This window comes from Hippoglossus hippoglossus, chromosome 4, assembly GCF_009819705.1.
Source record: "Hippoglossus hippoglossus isolate fHipHip1 chromosome 4, fHipHip1.pri, whole genome shotgun sequence".
NCBI lineage: Eukaryota > Metazoa > Chordata > Actinopteri > Pleuronectiformes > Pleuronectidae > Hippoglossus > Hippoglossus hippoglossus.
In genome coordinates, this window is record NC_047154.1 from 9954281 (window position 1) to 9973361 (window position 19081).

General features: G+C 40.4%; 1 protein-coding gene across 1 annotated transcript in view; it reads right to left on the reverse strand.

Moving 5' to 3' along the window:
* Positions 1-19081, reverse strand: part of polrmt (polymerase (RNA) mitochondrial (DNA directed)) — a 49284-nt gene continuing 30203 nt past the window's right edge. The window contains exons 16-21 of the mRNA XM_034583427.1: positions 11921-11973; positions 8046-8144; positions 7675-7747; positions 6424-6515; positions 3828-3901; positions 1-826 (exon numbers count right to left, since the gene is read on the reverse strand). Coding sequence (XP_034439318.1) covers positions 777-826; positions 3828-3901; positions 6424-6515; positions 7675-7747; positions 8046-8144; positions 11921-11973 — 441 coding nt within the window. The 3' untranslated portion in view covers positions 1-776. The remainder of the gene's footprint in view (positions 827-3827; positions 3902-6423; positions 6516-7674; positions 7748-8045; positions 8145-11920; positions 11974-19081) is intronic.

Sequence of the window (19081 nt, forward strand, 5' to 3'; positions counted from 1 at the left end):
TTTTAAGAAACACATTTTATCTTTATTTTTAGGCAACTGAGAAGTGCTTAGTCGCTGCAAGAAGGTAAAAATCAAGAGTATGCTGGGACCCGATGTCGTGGAAAAGCCCCACAACTCATCCCTCCACATTTCTGCTTCTCTCAGTGTCCATCAGTCATTTCCTCTTCAAACTTCTTCAGAAAAAGTTCTAATGAATGAGCATCGTGTCAGAAAGCATCCTGACAGCCTGTAAGTGATGGGATCGATGATTGGGTGGGATTGTAGCAGAGGCGGGTCAGCGCTCTGCGGTCATCCCAGCAGGACATGCACACGCACACGCACACGCACACACACACACACACACACACACACACGGCTTAAAATTAACACAGTTCACATGTGATTCAGTCTGTGAGACTCTCACATACACACGATCTCTCTCCACACACCTGAATATGACCTAAGCGTCCATTGTAAGAGGTACTTTACACTGATTGAAGTCTTAACATTCTCATCCAGAGCTGATTCCCTCATCTGGACGAGTGTGTGTCGCACCCTCCCTCCCATCAACCCACCAGTCACTTAATCAGGCAGGTTCACTGAGTGTGAAGGCCTCCAGCGGCTCTGTCAGCTCCAACCAGCCCGAGGACCAGGAGGCGGGCCGGGGCGCGGCTCAATCAATGCGCTGATGTCTGAGGGAGCCAAAACCAGTTGAGACCCCGGAGCCTGCAGCCCACTCCTGCTGCTCTCTGTCAATTCCATTCCTCTCCCTCCGCTGACTCGCCCTCACCGGTCACTCAGCTGAAGAAATAAGTGGATTCTTTCACCTGCTCGAGGTCAAAATCACCTGGAGAGAAAAGAGGCAAGGTGTCAGAGCAGGTTTACATCTGTGGTTCGCAGTTACACAAAGTACATCTTGTGTAGAGCAGAACATTACTATAACACAGCTAGTTTAGCATGAACAAACAAAATGGTTTTTTTCCCCAGACTCATATGAGGTCACCAGGACCTTTGACAACTGAAATCTTATCATTTAATGCTCAAGACACTAAAATGAATTCATGATTTGTGAGGCCACTGTGACCTTGATCCTTGACCTTTGACTTCCCAAAGCTAATCAGTTATTCTTTAAGTCCAAGTAAACATTTTTGCCAAATTTGGCTACGTTCCCTCAAGGAGTTCCTGAGATGTAGTACTCACAAGAACAGGTCACCCTGACCTTTGACAATCAGTTTAAGACCAAAAACATGTTTTGTAAGGTCCCAGTGACATTGACCACCACATGTCAAGCAGTTCATTCGTGTCCAAGGGAACATTTGTATCAAATCTGAAGAAGTTGCCTCAAGGCACTCGAGACATTCTGGAGAAAGGGACCACAGACAACTCATTAACATGATGTCTCTGCCCACTGGTTGTCGTGGGTGCAGAGACATAAAAACACTGTAAAAACAGCAGTGACTGGGACCCTCCTATTATAAAAATAATGGTGCAGAGATGAGGAAGATTTCCCTGCTTTATCCCTTCAGGGATGATGAAGCTAACATGCTGGTAGTTGACTGGTATAGGTTCTTAGCATGCTGAACACAAAGTACACCTTGAGGCTGATCAGAATATCATTAGTTTACTCGTATGGAAAAACTGAAATTTGAACCAGATTTATGACAATATTTCAGTCCAGTCTAGAACTGCAACAATAAGTCGAATTAATCCATTTGTGGATCCTATATAGTATATTCATTGTAGATGAGTCATTTCGATCATTTAAAAATATTTGCTGGTTCCAGCTTCTTATATCTGCTGATTTGCTGCAAGTAAAAAAGTGTTCAGTTTTGGATTGACAAACGAAAAACATTTTGTGTTTTGGCAGACGTCTTTCATCACTTTTGACTTCACCATTTCATAGACAATTACATTTCATTAAACAAATATTCAATTCATTGAGAAAATAATCTGGAGATGAATCAATAATGAACATAATCATCAGCTGCAGCTCTTAATGCGGTCTGACTACCAGGCCAACAATGCCACCCCTAGATGCTTTCCCATTCAAATAATCTGCTGCTAAAATTAATTAATTAAAAAGTGATGGAGCACTTGTCTCAATACAGTAGGTTTATTTATTCGGATAAATTTGAACAATCACTGATTTATTGTTCATCCTTCATGTGATTAATGATTAATGAAGGTATTTGCTTGGACTTTTGTTCGGTGGTATTCTGAGTGTGGTGCGAGGAGTCAGAGCTACAATCTACAAAAGAAAAACAGAAGAGAAATTGTTTTTTAGGTCGGTTGAATTTTAAATTAGATTGAACTTTTCACTTTTACTGTGCACCAGCAAGTCGACCATGAACACATGAATCCAAATATCAGCTCTGGATAAAGCCTTGTCCTGCACTCTGCCTCTGACAGCTGTGTGCGCCAGCAGAAGCTGCAGCGTGAATTATTGAGGAAAAAACCATAAGAATTTAGTAGCCGAAAAATTCTCACATCAAGTCTTAAACCTATTAGAGTAACTACAATACTTATACATGCGTATTTATCCTTGATCATGTATAAAAAAAAACGAGTGTTATCAAAATAAAATCGGCTTCACACAGCTTTTGCTCATTTATATGCAAATTCTCACTGCAAGCAGCTCTAAACTTCAGTCTACTTGATAAAACAGATTTCTGTAGTTTGTTTTCTTTCTTGTATTCTTCTGAATTTACTTTGTCAAAGAACATTATGTAGTCATGGTAAAAGACAGAATAGTCCCATGATTACAAAACTGCCTCTAGTCTCCTTTGTTGTATTAAATGACACCAAAGAAAAATGTTAGAGGAAGGACACGAGCACATTGACCTGATACATTCACCATCACTCATTAACTGCCACTGTACTATCTTCTTCATCATCATCATCATCAAACAATAACATCTGTGAAGTTATTCAGTGTCGTCTCCCTCAGTTCTCTGCTCATATCTGCTCCTGATTCATGTGATCTCCTGCTGGATTACAAACTAAAACCTAAATCACTGTAATAAATTCAGGATCCTTCATAGTGAAGATTATAATGGATTTTAGCCTAGACGCACACGCACACGCCCCTCAGGAGCGCACCTGACTGATCTCTGCCACATAAGCTGATTATGCAGAGGAGGGCCACAATTAACAGTAATCAAATTATACAACCAGCTGTCAGAGCCGAGCTGACACTGAAGTGTTCAGATGGAGCGAGAGGTTACGTAACAGCAAAGCTTTCACCTGCTGCACAGAGAGAGACACGCTGCTTCTGTTCAGTCCACTCCGCACAACAATAGAGAGACACTTGCAGGGGCATCAAAAGGAAACCACTAAATTCTATTCAGGTCATCCTTGAGTCTAATTCCTAATATATTGAGTTCAAAACAATTGAGTTTTAACCTTTGACCACCAAAATCTAATCAGTTCATCCTTGAGTCCAAGTGAATATTTGAACCAAATTTTAAGAAATTCCCTCAATTCTTGAGATGTTGCGTTCATGGGAATGGGCCGGACACTTTACCGAATATCACTTTTGATTGTCGCTATAATCAGATCTACCTACAGGCATCAGGGGTCTTTCTCATTTCATATTATTTAGGTTATTCATGGTTGTGACAGTGTTGCTTGTAATTAATGAATCTTCCAGATGAACGCTCTCGTAGCTGAACAGGAAAACCCAGAGTTAACTGAGCAGGTTGACAACCTCCAGACTTCAGGTTATTCATAATGGTCAGTGTTAGGTTCAGTGCAGCCTCGAGACAACAGGATTCCTGGGTATGTTGAACCTGCTTTGTAGCACAGGCCTCAGGTGTTTAGGAGCCAGACAGTTGTACACACACACTGACCTGTCTGGGGCACTTTGGCCAGAAGCAGCAGCAGCCTCCTGTACTCCTGGTACTTCTTGTTCTTGGCCTCAGTCCTGCAATAAAGAAGGAGAATAGAAATTTCAAACTTTATTGACTCTCAGGAGAAAATGTTTCAGTCTTTATAGAAGTAGTTGAAGAGAATTGGGTTTTTCAAATAATTCTTAGCCCTCAATCAAGTCACTTTCATTGCTTCTGTTGCCAGTTGGCCTCTCGTATCTCAACTTCACTGGGTTGTTCACACTTGGAGGTCACATTAAAGCTGCTTTCAGACATGCACTGACGCTTCTAACATGCGAATGAAGCAAAAATAAAACAAAAAAACAAAAGAAAAGAAATATCTCCCGGTGAAAAAGCGGAGCGATAGAGGACACCAACGAAGATGTCAAGAGGGTTAGTGGTGGTAAGAGCTGACGCTGGTGTCTGAGTTGTAAAAAAAATCATGTGATCTCCGCAGGGGAGTTACATCACTTCCTGCCTCTGTTGTGAATGCGTCTGTGCAGAAAACCTCCCGCTGTGTTGTGCATGTGTGAAAGACAAACTCTGGGTAAACTCTGAAGTGAATTCAGCGGGTCATGTCTCCAAACGAGTTGAAAGAGTTTTTCAGGCTAATTATGAGTCGTTTTTCAGGTCAGTCAGTCCCACAACTGTAATGTACTGTAAGCCCAAAGAGCTCAATACACTGCAAATAATCACAACATAATCAAATACAGAAACAAGCTGCAAGAAGCCCAGATGTGTGTTTCCAGGGGACACAAAAAAGTGACAAACCAGGCTGAAGGATGTTTGTTTTAAGTAACTGACGTTGAACGCTGGAAAATTAGCTAAAAAAGATAGTTCCTCAGCTGGGTTCCTCACTTTCTTTGTGTCCCCCAGGAAACATTTCTGTTTGTGTTCCTTGCAGCATGTCTCTGCATTTAGTTGTGTTGTGCGTATATGTAGTGGATGTGTTGTCAAATTGATAAGGATGATATCTTGGGTTTTGTCTATTTGCAAGTTAACCATTGAGCAAGGACTCGTAAATAAATCATTAGTAGGATTCAACGACTCCAAAATGTCACTATAACCTTTCAACTTCGAACGTACTTTGAATGCACCATATATGAGTAGTAGTAGTAGATGTACGCACATGTAATATATTTACTGACAGGTTTAACGCATCCTTTTGTCACTGAGGTGGTTCTTTAAGAAGAATTTGCCATCATCAAAAACTAACCGTGCACATTGCAGGAGCATAAGAGTGAAAGAAACATGGTGTATTCACAGCTTCAAATCTGTCTGACTGTGTAATAGAGCCATGTGTCCACACATACTTTATCTAAATGCCAAACATAATCATTGTTTTAATTTACACACAGGCGGAGGATTAAATCATGATTGTATTAAAAGACCCCTGCAGACATAATTTTAATTATAGGACCTAATGTGTTGATTAACAATTTGTCTCTGATGTTCTTTTTCTTCATAAAGTGGAATCACCTTGTTAAACCTATTGAGAGTACAATGTCCCGATTTTACCTTTTGGAAAAAGTATAAGAGCATAAGAGCTATCATCCAATTCACTAAGTTTACACATGATAATTGTTCAAGTTATATAATGGTTATATATAAGTTATATAATATAAAGTTATATACAATGTCCACAAATCACAAAATCCTACTTAAGTGGGATTTAATGTGAGAACGAACAAAGTTTCACCGTCAGTAGATGAAGTGTCAAACACTGAAGAGACGTAATAAGCCAAACTCATTTGCATTGACAGCTGTTACTTTAACATATTCTTGAATAAAATGGTGCTGATGATAAGAATTCTGTTTAGTTTCATATTGTGACAGATGTCTCTGTGATCCCACATGTCCCCTTTTTCTGGTGTAAATGAGAATAAGTATACTGGCGAATTTTAGGAGACAGTAATGTGTCTGTGTGTGTGAGAGAGAGGGAGACAGAGAACAGGGGCTCCTGTAGAGTTCAGGCTGTAGAGAAGGTGTCCAATTATCCCGAGGAGAGAAAAACACAGTTAGATGATGAGCGTAACCCAGCCTGAGGCCATTAACACAGACACAAGGAGAGAAGGGGAGAAAATCCTTTTATATCCGATGCTTGAGACAACAAGAGGAAAATCTCTGCTACGCTAATATAACTTTTATAGTCAGACAATCTGAGCTCTTCGGTTTGGACTGTTTTATAATGTTTGTACATGCGGGAGTCGCGTGTTCAGTGTATGATAGCCTCTGTCAATACCATAAAAGTTCATACAGATCACAGTGTAGCATAAACATACACAGTGACTGATGGCAATGATGGCTCGTTGTATAAGTACGATCCAAACAGAGCCAGAGGGACAGACTGCAGGTGGGGGGGACAAAGTGTAAAAGAAATGTACAGGGAACTATTATATAATATTTGTATTAATATTTCACTGACATACAGAAACTCTATGACAATCATTTTTGTCCATGAACAGATGTTACAAAATGATAGGACTGGTAGACGAACACAGCTTTGCTCCTGAGACTTGTGTAAGTGCGACTGTGTGTGCATGTGTGCGTGAAATCCAATGTGTGTGTGTGAACTCACTGGAGCCGATTGCAGTATTTCTGTAGCAGGAAGTTGGACAGGTCCTCCAGGATTGGCTGGCTGTGCAGGGCGACAAACTGCTCCCTACAGACCTGACAGGAGGCAGAGAAGAAAGTTTGTACCCCGAGTTACTTTGATCATCTCTAGACTATTCTGGTGTCTGGTGACCAGCTAAGAAAGAGAAAACGACATGAGAGAGTCCAACTGTCCTGGGAAAGATAAGTGCTAATACTTTCTGTACCGGCTGCAGGATCAGGATCTGTAGTCAAGTTTCCCCCATTAGCAACCACTCAAGGATGAGCACTGAGCAGGGGATAGAAACATGTTGCTACAATGTACGAAGAGCTCATATGTATGTGGTCATTTTTAATATTTGTCAAAATGGTGCACTAATTTTGGTTTAAAAGAGGTAAAAGGCTACATAAAAATCTTCAACTCTGACTACTTCAGTTCAACTAACAGGGAGTTTGAATGTTTTCCATTCAGTACAATACTGACCAGGAACTGGATCACTCAGAGGATAGATGGATGGATGAGTTGCCATTAAAATAAGATGCTTCCTGTGCTTGGGTGTTTTTAAAGATATATTTATTACCCTCTGCCGATTCAAGTAGCTGTGTAATTTTGGAGGCGTGCACTCATACACATCAAGAGAATATGAGAGAAAATAAATGTACCTATAAAGGGAACTGCTTCATTGGTTGTAACTCCTCTGAGATTGGGTGAAGACATAACATGGTTACAGCGCTCTGAAGCTACATCCACAGAAAATTGGGGCTTTATGGTAATTCGGTCCATTAAATTCGGCGCCGCGTCTCAGTCTAGGCCTGCTGACAAGCTAGTTTCAGCAGGCAGCGGCAGACAGTCATTTATCCAACGTGACGGGCTCTGTGTGATGGTGCTACCTGCAGTCTGCAGCCGGGTAATGTATGAGGCCGGGGAGGGAGAAAGTTTGTTTTACCTTAATAGAAGCTACACAAATGATCCACTAGAAAAAGTGCTACAATGAGATCAGTGTTACAATCATTCTTCTGTTGCTAAAAATAAACGGAGAAGCCCGGATCAGATTAACAAAAATGTGCAATGACACCTTTAGCTTCAATTAATCAGCAAAAAGAGGAGATTCAAACCCCCAATGATATATGATCAGACCAGATGGATATGGCTGTGGGGGGATGATGGTAAGGACGAGGAACGGTGACACAAAGTGGAGAGGTGGGAGTGAAAAAAGGCTGTTCTGTGATTCGATACCTTGTTCATGGTGTCCACGGTGAGGGCGTGGGTCCAGAAACAGTCGTGAACCGAGACGAATGTCAGACCAGCGCTGGGATCGAACACAGAGGGAGAAGGTTTCAGAAAAGTAGACGATGACAAAAAACGTGTACAGACGACAACATTTGCAAAAACCTGTAAAGAACCTGAGTCTGTAAAAATGAGCTCACTGTATATAAAGCATATCATACCATACCATACCTAGCTGTGATAATTGCCTTTCAGGTGACAGGGGACTTTAAGTAATGCATACATGAGTCAATCTGAGGTCTCACATCACAAACTGTCTTTAGACAAATGACTCTGAGTTGAATACATTTGTGTAACAAGTGCAGCATGTTAAATGATACCTGTAGCAGTGGAGAGAAGTCAGCATCATGTGGGTGGAGTCCAGGGAGTGGATGAAGTTTGGCGGGAAGGCGTTCTTCTGTTTGACCGTGTCCGGCCGCCTGTGAAGGGACAGAAAACAAAGAAAATTAAACTATTGTGGACTTTCTGTGACCTTCATACGTTCTGATATACACATAATGTGCTTTCAGCCAAGCTTCCTGAAGTCTGAAGTGGCCTCATTATATGCTGATAATTCAACAGGGAAACAGTTAATAATCCTGTTTGAGAACTGGTTTGTGGACCACTTGGAAGAAGGAAGTTCACATAGCATTTATCACATATAAAGCATGTGATCAAGTCTGATAATGTTACGGTTTATATGAGTGGTGGTCCTCTACTTCTCCTCATTACACTTAATATTCTTATACTATTGTGTTATTCTCTGTTATTCTGAATTTCCTTTGGGATTAAGTTCTATTTCATTGTATGTCATCATATCTTAATTTACCAGCTACACAATGTTGCAATTTATTATTATATTCTATAATTTTGACTCCAATTTTTTATTTGTGCTTTCGTTGAATACTTTTCCTTTAAAGAAACTTATTTTTCTTTAGCAACATCAAAGCAACAATGAAATGGAAGTTCAAGCTTTTTCATCAACCATATTGTGATACATTTCAAAGTAAAATGAATCTGCTGGTTGGGGAATTATTGAGATGGATTTAAATCTAATCCTTTCATGTAACTGGATAAAAAGGTGGCTGTGAACAAACAAATACACTGTGATATGGAGCTGTCGAGGACTTCTGACAGTAGCACGAGAGGTCAAAATAACCTTTAATTTTCAGGTCAGTGGTTAATGGTAAATCTTGATAACATTCTGTGTTGTTATTGTGGATCTTTCATTTTAAAACAAATCAAATGTAATTACACGAGCAGGAAAAGCACAAATGTAATAGCAGTATTGTTAACAGCTGCATCATGAAGTCGCATTCGTTTTCCCTGCATTCAGTCTCAAAGCCCGCCGTGCTGGGATTTCAACATCAATATGTATTTTCTACTATGTGACCTCCGGGCGACTCGCATCTTCTAAACAACAGTCAATATGAGAAGTGTATACGTGATATAAAAGGAATATTACAAGGTAATATAAATGCAGTGTTGTTGCTGCTGCTGCTGATGGAGCTGGCAGTAAAAGAAGCATCCTGCCAATCTGCATCCCCATATTCCCATTACACTGAGCCTGTGCCATTCAAATCCTCTGGGCTGCCACAGAGCAGAACGCTGCTCTAATGGAAATGCAGACAGAGCGGAGAGAGCTCGGGCCAAGCTAAAACACACATATGCACGCAAACACACACACCCACACACAGTGCCTGTCTTTCAGTCTTGTTTGCTTGGAAAAGTTAGATTTTTTCCCATCAGGGTGCTTTTAGTTCTGCTGCTTTGGGCTTTAGATGAACAAAAACAAGATTCCTGAAAATATATTTGCAAGCACACTCGGCTAGAGATGCTTTCAACAACACTGTCTTTCCCCTCTTTTCTTTCCCTTTGTCTCACACAGACACACCAAGCAAACATGTCACCTTCAAATCCCATGGGCCCAACAGACTAGAAAGGTGCAGTCAGTACTCTAAGGGTTCGCAACCACAAGGTCTCTGAAGTGTCACCGTTCTCGAGCAGAGTGATGGTTCACTTCATATAAGAAGAGATACTAAAAGCATGTGGCTTTGCAATTATTGTTTATTTTACATTGCATTTCATAAGCTTGGATAATATGCATTAGAAGAAAAAGCACTTAAAAACAGGGCTTTATGTCCGTTACCACTTCATCCTGTCCTGTATATACATTATTGAATGAATTTGCTTTTTTAATGTTTATTTTAATTACAGCAAGTAAAATTGTGGCTGCTTCCATTTGTGTGTCTCTGTGGAAGGAAGAAAATCAGCCATGGCGATTGTAAATGTCAAATGGTCATTATTTATACAGCGCTTTTCTAGTCTTGATGACCACTCAGTGCTTTACATTACAGTTTGCCATTCACCCATTCACACACACATTCATACAGTGCATCTATTAGCAGCACTTTATTTTTCTATGAGGGGCCATTCGGGGTTCAGCTTCTTGCCCAAGGACACTTCGGCATGCAGATGGGGAACACTGGGATTGAACTGCCGACCTTCTGGTTGGAGGACGACCGCTCTACCCCTCAGCCACAGCCGCTCGATTGTGTCGAGTTTAGCTCAGATTGTTGCCACCTTTACGTTCTCCGACAGCAAATTTTACGTTTCAGACAAGTCGGCCTCTGTGAGAGTCACCCCCACCTTCCTCCCTCTCCTTCCCATCCACTCTAAAATCCTCCATCCCTCCTTGCACGTTGTTGGCTGGCAGTTCAGTATTCACGCTGCTGGTCCTGTGGCACTGTGCATGTCAGACTGAAGAGGACGGCTGTCAGTCTTTGTCATCTCCATCTCCTCTCAACTCTCCTGTCAATCATTGTCTTTTTTTTGTTCTCTACGACAGAGGTGAGCCTCTGTCAACCTGACTCAGTCTCCTCTTTTAAATCTGTCTTGCCTCACTATGATTAGCAGTCGTCTACAGATGACACAAGTCATGAGATACTCAGGAAATCACAGGATGTGCATACACTGATGATCTGGTATAAAAAAATAAATAATTCAATGTGAAATGTGTTGACTCCCATTACATGTTAAATCTCAACCCCTTCTGATGGACCTATTGGCAATAAAGGGTGTAACTCTTTGTCATTTGCGATACATTAACTGCTCTGCAATAACACAAATGCATATTTAACTCTAAAAGTCATTGATGATTGTTTCTTTATTTTCATGTCCACACAGAAGTGCCCAATTCTCATGGGTTCATAAGACACCACAAATAAAGCTACAGTGGTTCTTCAACTATTCGACAAAAAATTCAGCCTTCTTTCCCAAGCCTCGCAAATAAAATCTGCTGAAATAAAACTTCTCTTCCCTATAATAATCCTACCAAAAGAAATCAGCATAAATGGAGGACATATTACTAAAGAGAACATCCCCTACATCCTCGTAAACAGGAAAACAAAATTAGCCTCATTCTCAATTTTACCGAGCTCTCACAGAGCACAGCCTGTGTTGCTCTGGAGTGACGTTAAACCTGCCGTCAACAATAAAAACCTTATTAATCTGAATTAAGTTGCACTACCTCTAAACTGCAAAACTGTATCTGAACCCATTATTAATTTTGTGTCCCACATATTTAATATAAAAAGTATTTCTAATTCTCATAGAATACTTGAGTTCATTATTCACTCATTCCTACATGGTCCACAAAATGAAAATGATCATATCAGTATAGTTTTATTGGCCTGCCCCTAATTCCTATTCCTGTTAGAAAAACCTCAGTTCAACTTCACACAACTAGAAGTGTGAAACTATGCTTTCAAAAGTTTCAAAAGTTTTCAGATCGCATTTGCTAATATGTGATAAATGCAAAGTTACATCCGACCTTGAGAAGGCAATTAGCGAAAATGTCCACTGGAGACAGCTTTTGTGCAGCTGAAGTTCTTGAGAAAAGCTAATTGCCTCAAGAGCTCCACTTTCTACTTTCATCCTCCTCTAAAAGCCAAACACAAAGTTATCGAGTGGTCTGAGGCTACTTTTTCTAAAACTTGTGACTCAAATAAATGAAAAAAATAAAAGGCCTGCTATTTTCTCACAGCAGCCTTTCTGTTTCATTACAATCACAATAACTGGTGACAGTTCAGTTCAGCTCAATATGTCAATGACTGCCCATGAGAGAGTGAAGTGGTATTGTTGAATCTGCTGTGGGTCAGAGTTAGTGTGTGAGTACAGATGCAGATAGAAACAGACGGGTGCCACAAGGACTCACTCTTTGATGTCATGGTTGATTTTGAGGTTGATATGTTGCATGATACTCTTCATCTGTAGACAAAGAAAACAGAGGGTTAATCCACAAGTAAATCCAGTTCCAGACACAAATAATGACCGATATGTCTTATAAAATGTATGATATAATGTATCTGACGCACACAAACCCAAAGATTATGATTGTTTAGATAGATATTTTGTGCTGAAGGACAATGCACATTAAATGATAACAAGGCCGCTCAATATTTGCTATTCAATGCAGCCATGAAAACATAGTATGCCAAGGTTTAAGATGTCTCTGATTAAACTTTACTGTAGAGTAATCTGATAGAACAATAATTCATTTGTTTATCTAAAATAACAACTTTCTAAAGCTGAAGATTACATCCAAGTGTAAAACCCTAAATTGCTCAGTTTAATATCACAGAGGAGAAGCTGGAGCTGTTCATGGTTCAGTCAAGTATAAAATGCTGATTCATTTTCCATTGGTTCATCATAGTCATAATTTGGAAATATATTTTTCTTTTACTATGAAGCAACATGTTCATTAAAACAAACCATCAGGTAACACAGAAGTAAGGAGGATAACACAACGTGCTAAACGTGAGATTTAAAAGTATTATGTAAAGCATATGTCCAAGAACTAATGAAAAGGATATTAATTTACTATCAAATCATGCTTGGATAACCAAAGAATAACATCCATCCTCCTATCCATCCATCCATGTTACATTTACCAGATGCTTATTTAGGTCAGTGACCACAGGGAGTCAGGTGTCACTGAAACGCAACGCAGGAGACTTGAACCCTAAAAGCTGAGACCGTGGTTCAAGGGTTCAACTCTGCTTCACTGAAGTAAATAGCTGTGGTTGTATAGTGCCTGTAGATTGTGTGGATTAGAATAGATACTTTCTTTGAAATTCTACCCAATCTCTTGGAATGGGTTTAATTGTTTTATCTACAGTGATTTTACAGCAACCCTTGAGGGAACTGCATTGTACTTTTGAGTGAATAGTTTTGTGAACTATTCTGGAGTAAACATTCTGCTGTGCACTTCAGTGACACACCCAACAAAACTTGATCTCTCTACTGGTTTCTGTAAATATTCCATGAAATGGGGATTTCCAGGAAAACTGACACTTGTGTCTGTCAACTGAAAACCAGTGAATCTGTAATGGTGACCTCATCCTGCACAAGTGTAAACTGAACCAGAACCATAAAGAAGAAAACGCCCACCTCTCCTTTACCTTTGTGTTAACCTATACCATTGGTTTACGGTTTAGAATGATCCCTCTCTCTGCTATGTCACACCCTGTTTACAACAGAACTGCATTGCATTACAAATGTATAAGCAACCACACACATATGTATTCTCATATGAACAGGACAGGAGCTAGAGAGAGTTCTTGGTGATGCACAAAGGGATGGAAGGTTGAGGCAGGCAGAGGGGAAAGTTGTAGCTGAAGTATCAGCCATATGCCACAAAAGTACAGAAGATTAAAAGTAGGTGGTAAAGGTGTTTTCAAACATGAACTGGAAGCTATTTTCTGGAAATGTTTCAAGAGTTTTTTCTTTCACATATGAAGAACATAGCAGGAGATTGTCCAGGTCAGTTGTGTTCACAAGAACAGGAACATTTTTGGAACACAGACCTGATGGTCTGCAATGACTTCAGTGCATGTCTGAAAGCAGCTATAGTGATTTATGATGGTATTTGATTTAACTCATTGAATGAAAATAAGAAGCTGACAAAGAGCACAAAATATGATCTCATCCATAACACAATTTCTAAATTCTATAACAACTCCAAAAGACCTATATGTGTTCATAGTCTTATTTGCCAATACATACACAATGGGAGTTTTATGCTCCCTCTCGACACCCAAACAGTTACAGTCTTAATGGAGAGAAGATTTATCATTCTAATCTCGCAGACCTTGAGGGGTCCATTCAGAGAGCTGAGCCGAGACATATGCAGCGGGGGCATTCTTTCTGACTGACCCCCTGAAACCATGCCAGGGTGGGAACGACGAGCTACTATCTAAGAGATATGACTGGCAGCAGGCGGCCAACCGCTTGTTAAGGGAGCACATTGCATTAGTTTGTTTGCTTTCATTCAGTTTACACTAACATATCTACAGTGCATGTCTCTAATATGATTACTCTGCCAGAACGCATTTTCAATTTTTTACTTAGCTCTACAAACAGATCTTTCTGTACTCTGAGTAATGAGAGTGCTTTTATTGTAAAAAAAATAAAAAAGTCTGCTGCTGCTTGTATTCGGGGGAAATCAATTCATAATGAGCAGCATGGTGGCTCTGTGGTTAGAGTTGAGGGTTTTACATGACCTGGGGAACTATAGGTGGGAAGAAAGTCAGTGGTTCAGCTCATATCAGTTGTTGGTTGGCTGTTGTCAGCCACAGACTAACTCATTTTATGATTTTGTTGCTGTTGCTGCAATCTGACACTCCTGGGTGAACAGTGAGGACACAAGGACCCCGTCAAATGCCCATTCAGCTTCATTCTGGGTCTGTGATGACCCTCTGGAAAGCCAGGAAACAAACATTTCATGCGGGACGTGCTCTTGACTCCATGATTCTGGTTATTGATTTCAGCAAAGTCAGCATAGATGAAAACTGGAGCTGGAAATCGGGCCAATAAGACCTCAATGTATAATGTGGCCCACTGACATTCAATATGTCCCTCAGCGAGTGACCTTTGTTTGAGGTATAACATCCAAATGAGTTTTAATTGAATGCAAGACTTGAAGCTGTGAATTAATGTCTCTATATCTCACTGAAACGACAGCATGGGTGTCATGATAGTTGTTCCACTATTCAGTGTCTGTGGAGCATCTCCAGATAATCTGTCTATAACAGGGATGGGAAACGTCCTGTGTTGCTGCGAGAACAACACAAAGCAAAATTGTTCCATCGTCAGTTTTGCTCGAAGGTCGGTTTACTGATACAAAATATAGACAAAACACAGAAGAAAATGTTTCTCTCTGGCTTTCGATGAAACAAGAGACATAACAAATACAGCCTAATCAACCATTTTTAATGCATGGTATCACTGAATGTTTGATAAGGAGGAATTGCAAGCCATTATGAATTAAATTGTCAACTAAGACAGATATGAAGGAATATCACAGTTCCAGAGTAGTCTAATAGAAAATAGCCCCTGATATGCCACTTTATATCACAAACTACAGGCAGAGTAGGTATCTATGGTTTTTCCCACAGCCGAGTCAAGTGAACTGAAATAAAATCTGACCGGCTGTCAGTTATGAGTTCCATGTTGGTCTTGTTTGTAGTTTTATTACAGCATGCTAATCTCTAATGTTGAAAAAGAACAACATACATTTATCATTTCATTCTAAATAAATAAATGTTGACATAATTATGACTTTATATATATATATATATATATTTAAGACCTAGTTTGTATTAGTTTAACATATTTAAGATTTTTTAAAGGCATAAAATTCCAATGATTTTAGACTTTTTAAGACCATGCAGAAACCCTGCAAACGACTGACATATTACACCCTCCATCGTGAGAAGAAAATGAATGTCTGAATCTATCCAATAGTTTCAACATTTAACTCAAAAACTATATTTACCGCAATGAGGCTGTATGTGTCCGCTCGCTAAACTCGCTACAGTTTCTCTGTACATATTTCGACATAATTTTTCTAGATTCATACAAGGTCACTGTGACCTTTGGCCACTGAAACGTGACACTTTATCAAAGTTGAAGAAATTCCCTTAAGCGTTCTTGAAATATCACATTCAAGAGGCCAAAATCATATTTTTTTAGGTCACTGTGACCTTGAGCTTTGACCACCGAAATCGAATCAGTTAATCAGTGGGTCCAGGTGAATTGTACACGATGTAATGAGCTTCCTATGGGCAGTCCTAATATATCCGATTCACAGGGATGTGAAGTCACTGTGACCTTGACCTTTGACCTCCAAGCACCAAAATCTAAACAGGTCATCTTTGAGTCCAAGTGAACATTTGTACCAAAATAGAAGACATTTCCTTAAGCTGAACTTAAGATATCACATGCAATGCTTGAGTTAATACTTGAGTCCAAGTGAAGGTTTGTGCCAAATGTGAAAGGATTCCTTTACGGGGTTCCAGAGATATCACCTTCACAGGTCAAAAAGTGAATATTTGTACCAAAGTTGAAGAGATTCCCTCAAGGCATTCTTGAGATATTGCGTTCACGAGAGTGGGACGGAGGGATCGACATACAGACAACCCACAAACACAATACCCCTGGACACTGGCTGTTGCCGGTGCGGAGGCATAACGAGAGTCCAGGGGATCACCAAAGTCATTCGGGTAAATTGTCAGGGATTCACACATTTTTGTACAAAATTTGGGCTGGTTGTGTTTCAGTCTGGACGAACCAATCAATCAACTCCCGCTGCCATCCTGAGAGCCATGCTGCTAAAAACTGTACAGCAAAAAACGCCTTATGAATATAAATGTGTTTTCTCAAATGCATTAAGATAATGTTAAAGATTTTTTTTTTTTCCAACACCTTATCTTCTAAAAGACGAGCTTTATTAATATTAAAGTTGCATGAATGTATATCTGCAACAGATAACTGTGTGACAGACGACTTATAAAATCAAAACTCATACAGATATTAATAGCCACATGTACTGTATATAAGAAGGCACAGCTAGAAAGGGATTAAAGTGACAGGTGTTCACATGGATGGAAGTATGTTATAGCTGGCGAGCTATTTGGTTTGGTGGTTCCAGTCGATCGCCTGAAGGTCGCTGTGTGATGAATGACAGAATCGCACAATTATCAAGAGATGGTTTTAAAATAGAAGCATAGTGTGGAGAAACCCCATTAGATTCTGCCACGGCTGCTATCTCATCCATCATTGCTCAGGGAGGGCTTGTGAGGAGATCTGTCCATCACTTGGTTCTTAACATCCTAAATTTGTGTCCTTAACGGATCGGCTGGACGGTGGGAATGGAGAGAACGCAACGTAAAAAGCAGAGAGAGAGGAATAGATGTTGCCTTAGATGTGAGTAATGGACTGCCATGGTGTAATTGAGGTCACTACCCTATGCTATAGTCCTGTTCATTATAATGAATATGGGCATGATCTGTGTACAAGCTCTTACTCAGACCCTGAGGCTGTGATGAACGAGACCCTGGCTCACCCCGCTGCGAGTCTGTGGGGAATAGTCTCCTGCAGTCAACATCACCTGAGAGTTTACAGATGGTCACAGATACAAAAGCCATCAGTAACCACATGTGAGCCATGCTGCCGAGAGGGGAATCCCCATCCATCACATTGTGGTTAGTAACACAGCTCTGATCTACACCTCACACTACTCCTTTTCTCTGCTGTTCCGGGTCACCTGGTCCTCTACCTCTCCTTCTCCCCCAGGAGAAGGATGAAAACAGCTGGAAACTAACAGTCACACACACATACCCTTGAGTATCACCACAGTTTCACTGGCTTTTTCCAGACCTTTCTACCAAACTTTTCTTGTCTACCTCCTAATTCAAACTGCATTTTATTATTATTTCACCCCAAAATGGCACAAGATTTTGCAGAATCAACTACACATCATGTTACCACTGAGAAGGTCTTATTTCTAATCCAAGGCAAAAGGAGGCATGCAGGGCATTACATTGCCATTTGGAATGACATACTTTCCCTTAACTATAAAGAAAAGCAGACACATTGTACATACTTATTGTAAAGGCCCTGAGACCTTCAAAACAACGTGAACACATGAGATTAAATTCAGTCTGAATGTCTTATTTTCTGGAGTCTTTTTCATGTTTTTGCACAGGGGCCTGTTTCTCCATGATTTTTTTTTTTTACTATAACTCTAAGGTGTTTTAACACAGTGGAGTTCACTATTTATTCATATTGACAGTGCCCTATTTTTTAATTGCTATAGGCCACAAGCAAATATTTCACTGTTTAGTACTAAACTAATAGAAATAAGAAAAATATTTACAGAGCTTTAATGTCCAGGGAAATTACAAACAAAACCCAAAGTAACTGAAAGTGATTCTTTCCACAGAGAGGACATTAGATCACAGGCTTTCACAAATCCAGTCGAATCTAGCCAATCCAGCTGATGACTCCCGCGTGTCACCATCCGCTGAGAGCCAGATTTCACTGTAACCTTGCCTGCGAGGGGGGATAAAAAATAAACAAGGAATCTGAGCCAGAGTGACCTCTGATCCGATTAGTATCTCCAAATCCTGTTAGGCATCCTCCCTGATGTACGTTCATGCTCCATTCAGCTACTCCATCCTACTCTAATTTCCTCACCTCGCATGAGCCGTGGAAAAAACTCCATTACACAGGTCAGAGTGTGCACACTGGAAACAACCAACACAAAAACCCAGAGATACACTCACATGCAAACACACTCCTGTCTGACTATGTGATGCTACTGTAGCTACTTTTTGATTTTCGTGCCGCACATCCCAGTTCATCTTACCACTCGATCTCGAGTCTAATTACTAACGACCCTCAGAAGCACAGTGGCCTTGGATTTAAGAGGCAGAGAGGAGACGGGGAGATTGAATTTAATCCAGCTATGCAGGGAAAGGGTGACCTTTCAGGGAGCTGGTTTCATTTTTGTTGCTCAGTGATGCAACTGGATTAGAGAATTATTGCATGGGATGAGACGCAAGTCGAGACCTCATTCTCCCATGAAGTCATTCATTCATTTATTAAAAGAAGCAACATCCACAGAGAGAGCTTCACACTGAGGGGATCCACCATCTGTCACCCTCGCTCTCTTTCACCTGCTTCTGAGGTGTCAAAATCCCTCCAGTCTAACCTTCTGCTGGATGTCATACTGACGGAGCAGCCAGCTCACTGGGTCAGCCTACAAACTACATGTCTGCAGTGCTTGGCATCATATGCTATATGTCTGTCTCCTTTCTCTTCGTTAATGAGCTTGAGGATGTCAGAGGTCAGACTGGGTCTATATAATATCACACAGTCACGTACACTTTTTTCTATTCATGTACACGGACACAAAGTCACAGCATCTTCAGAGGTGCTGGCACACAGACACGTTATCTCAGAGACGAGCTACTGTCAGGATCTCCATAGTGACAAACAACTCCAGAGATGTCGTTCAGCTCAATTAAAGTCG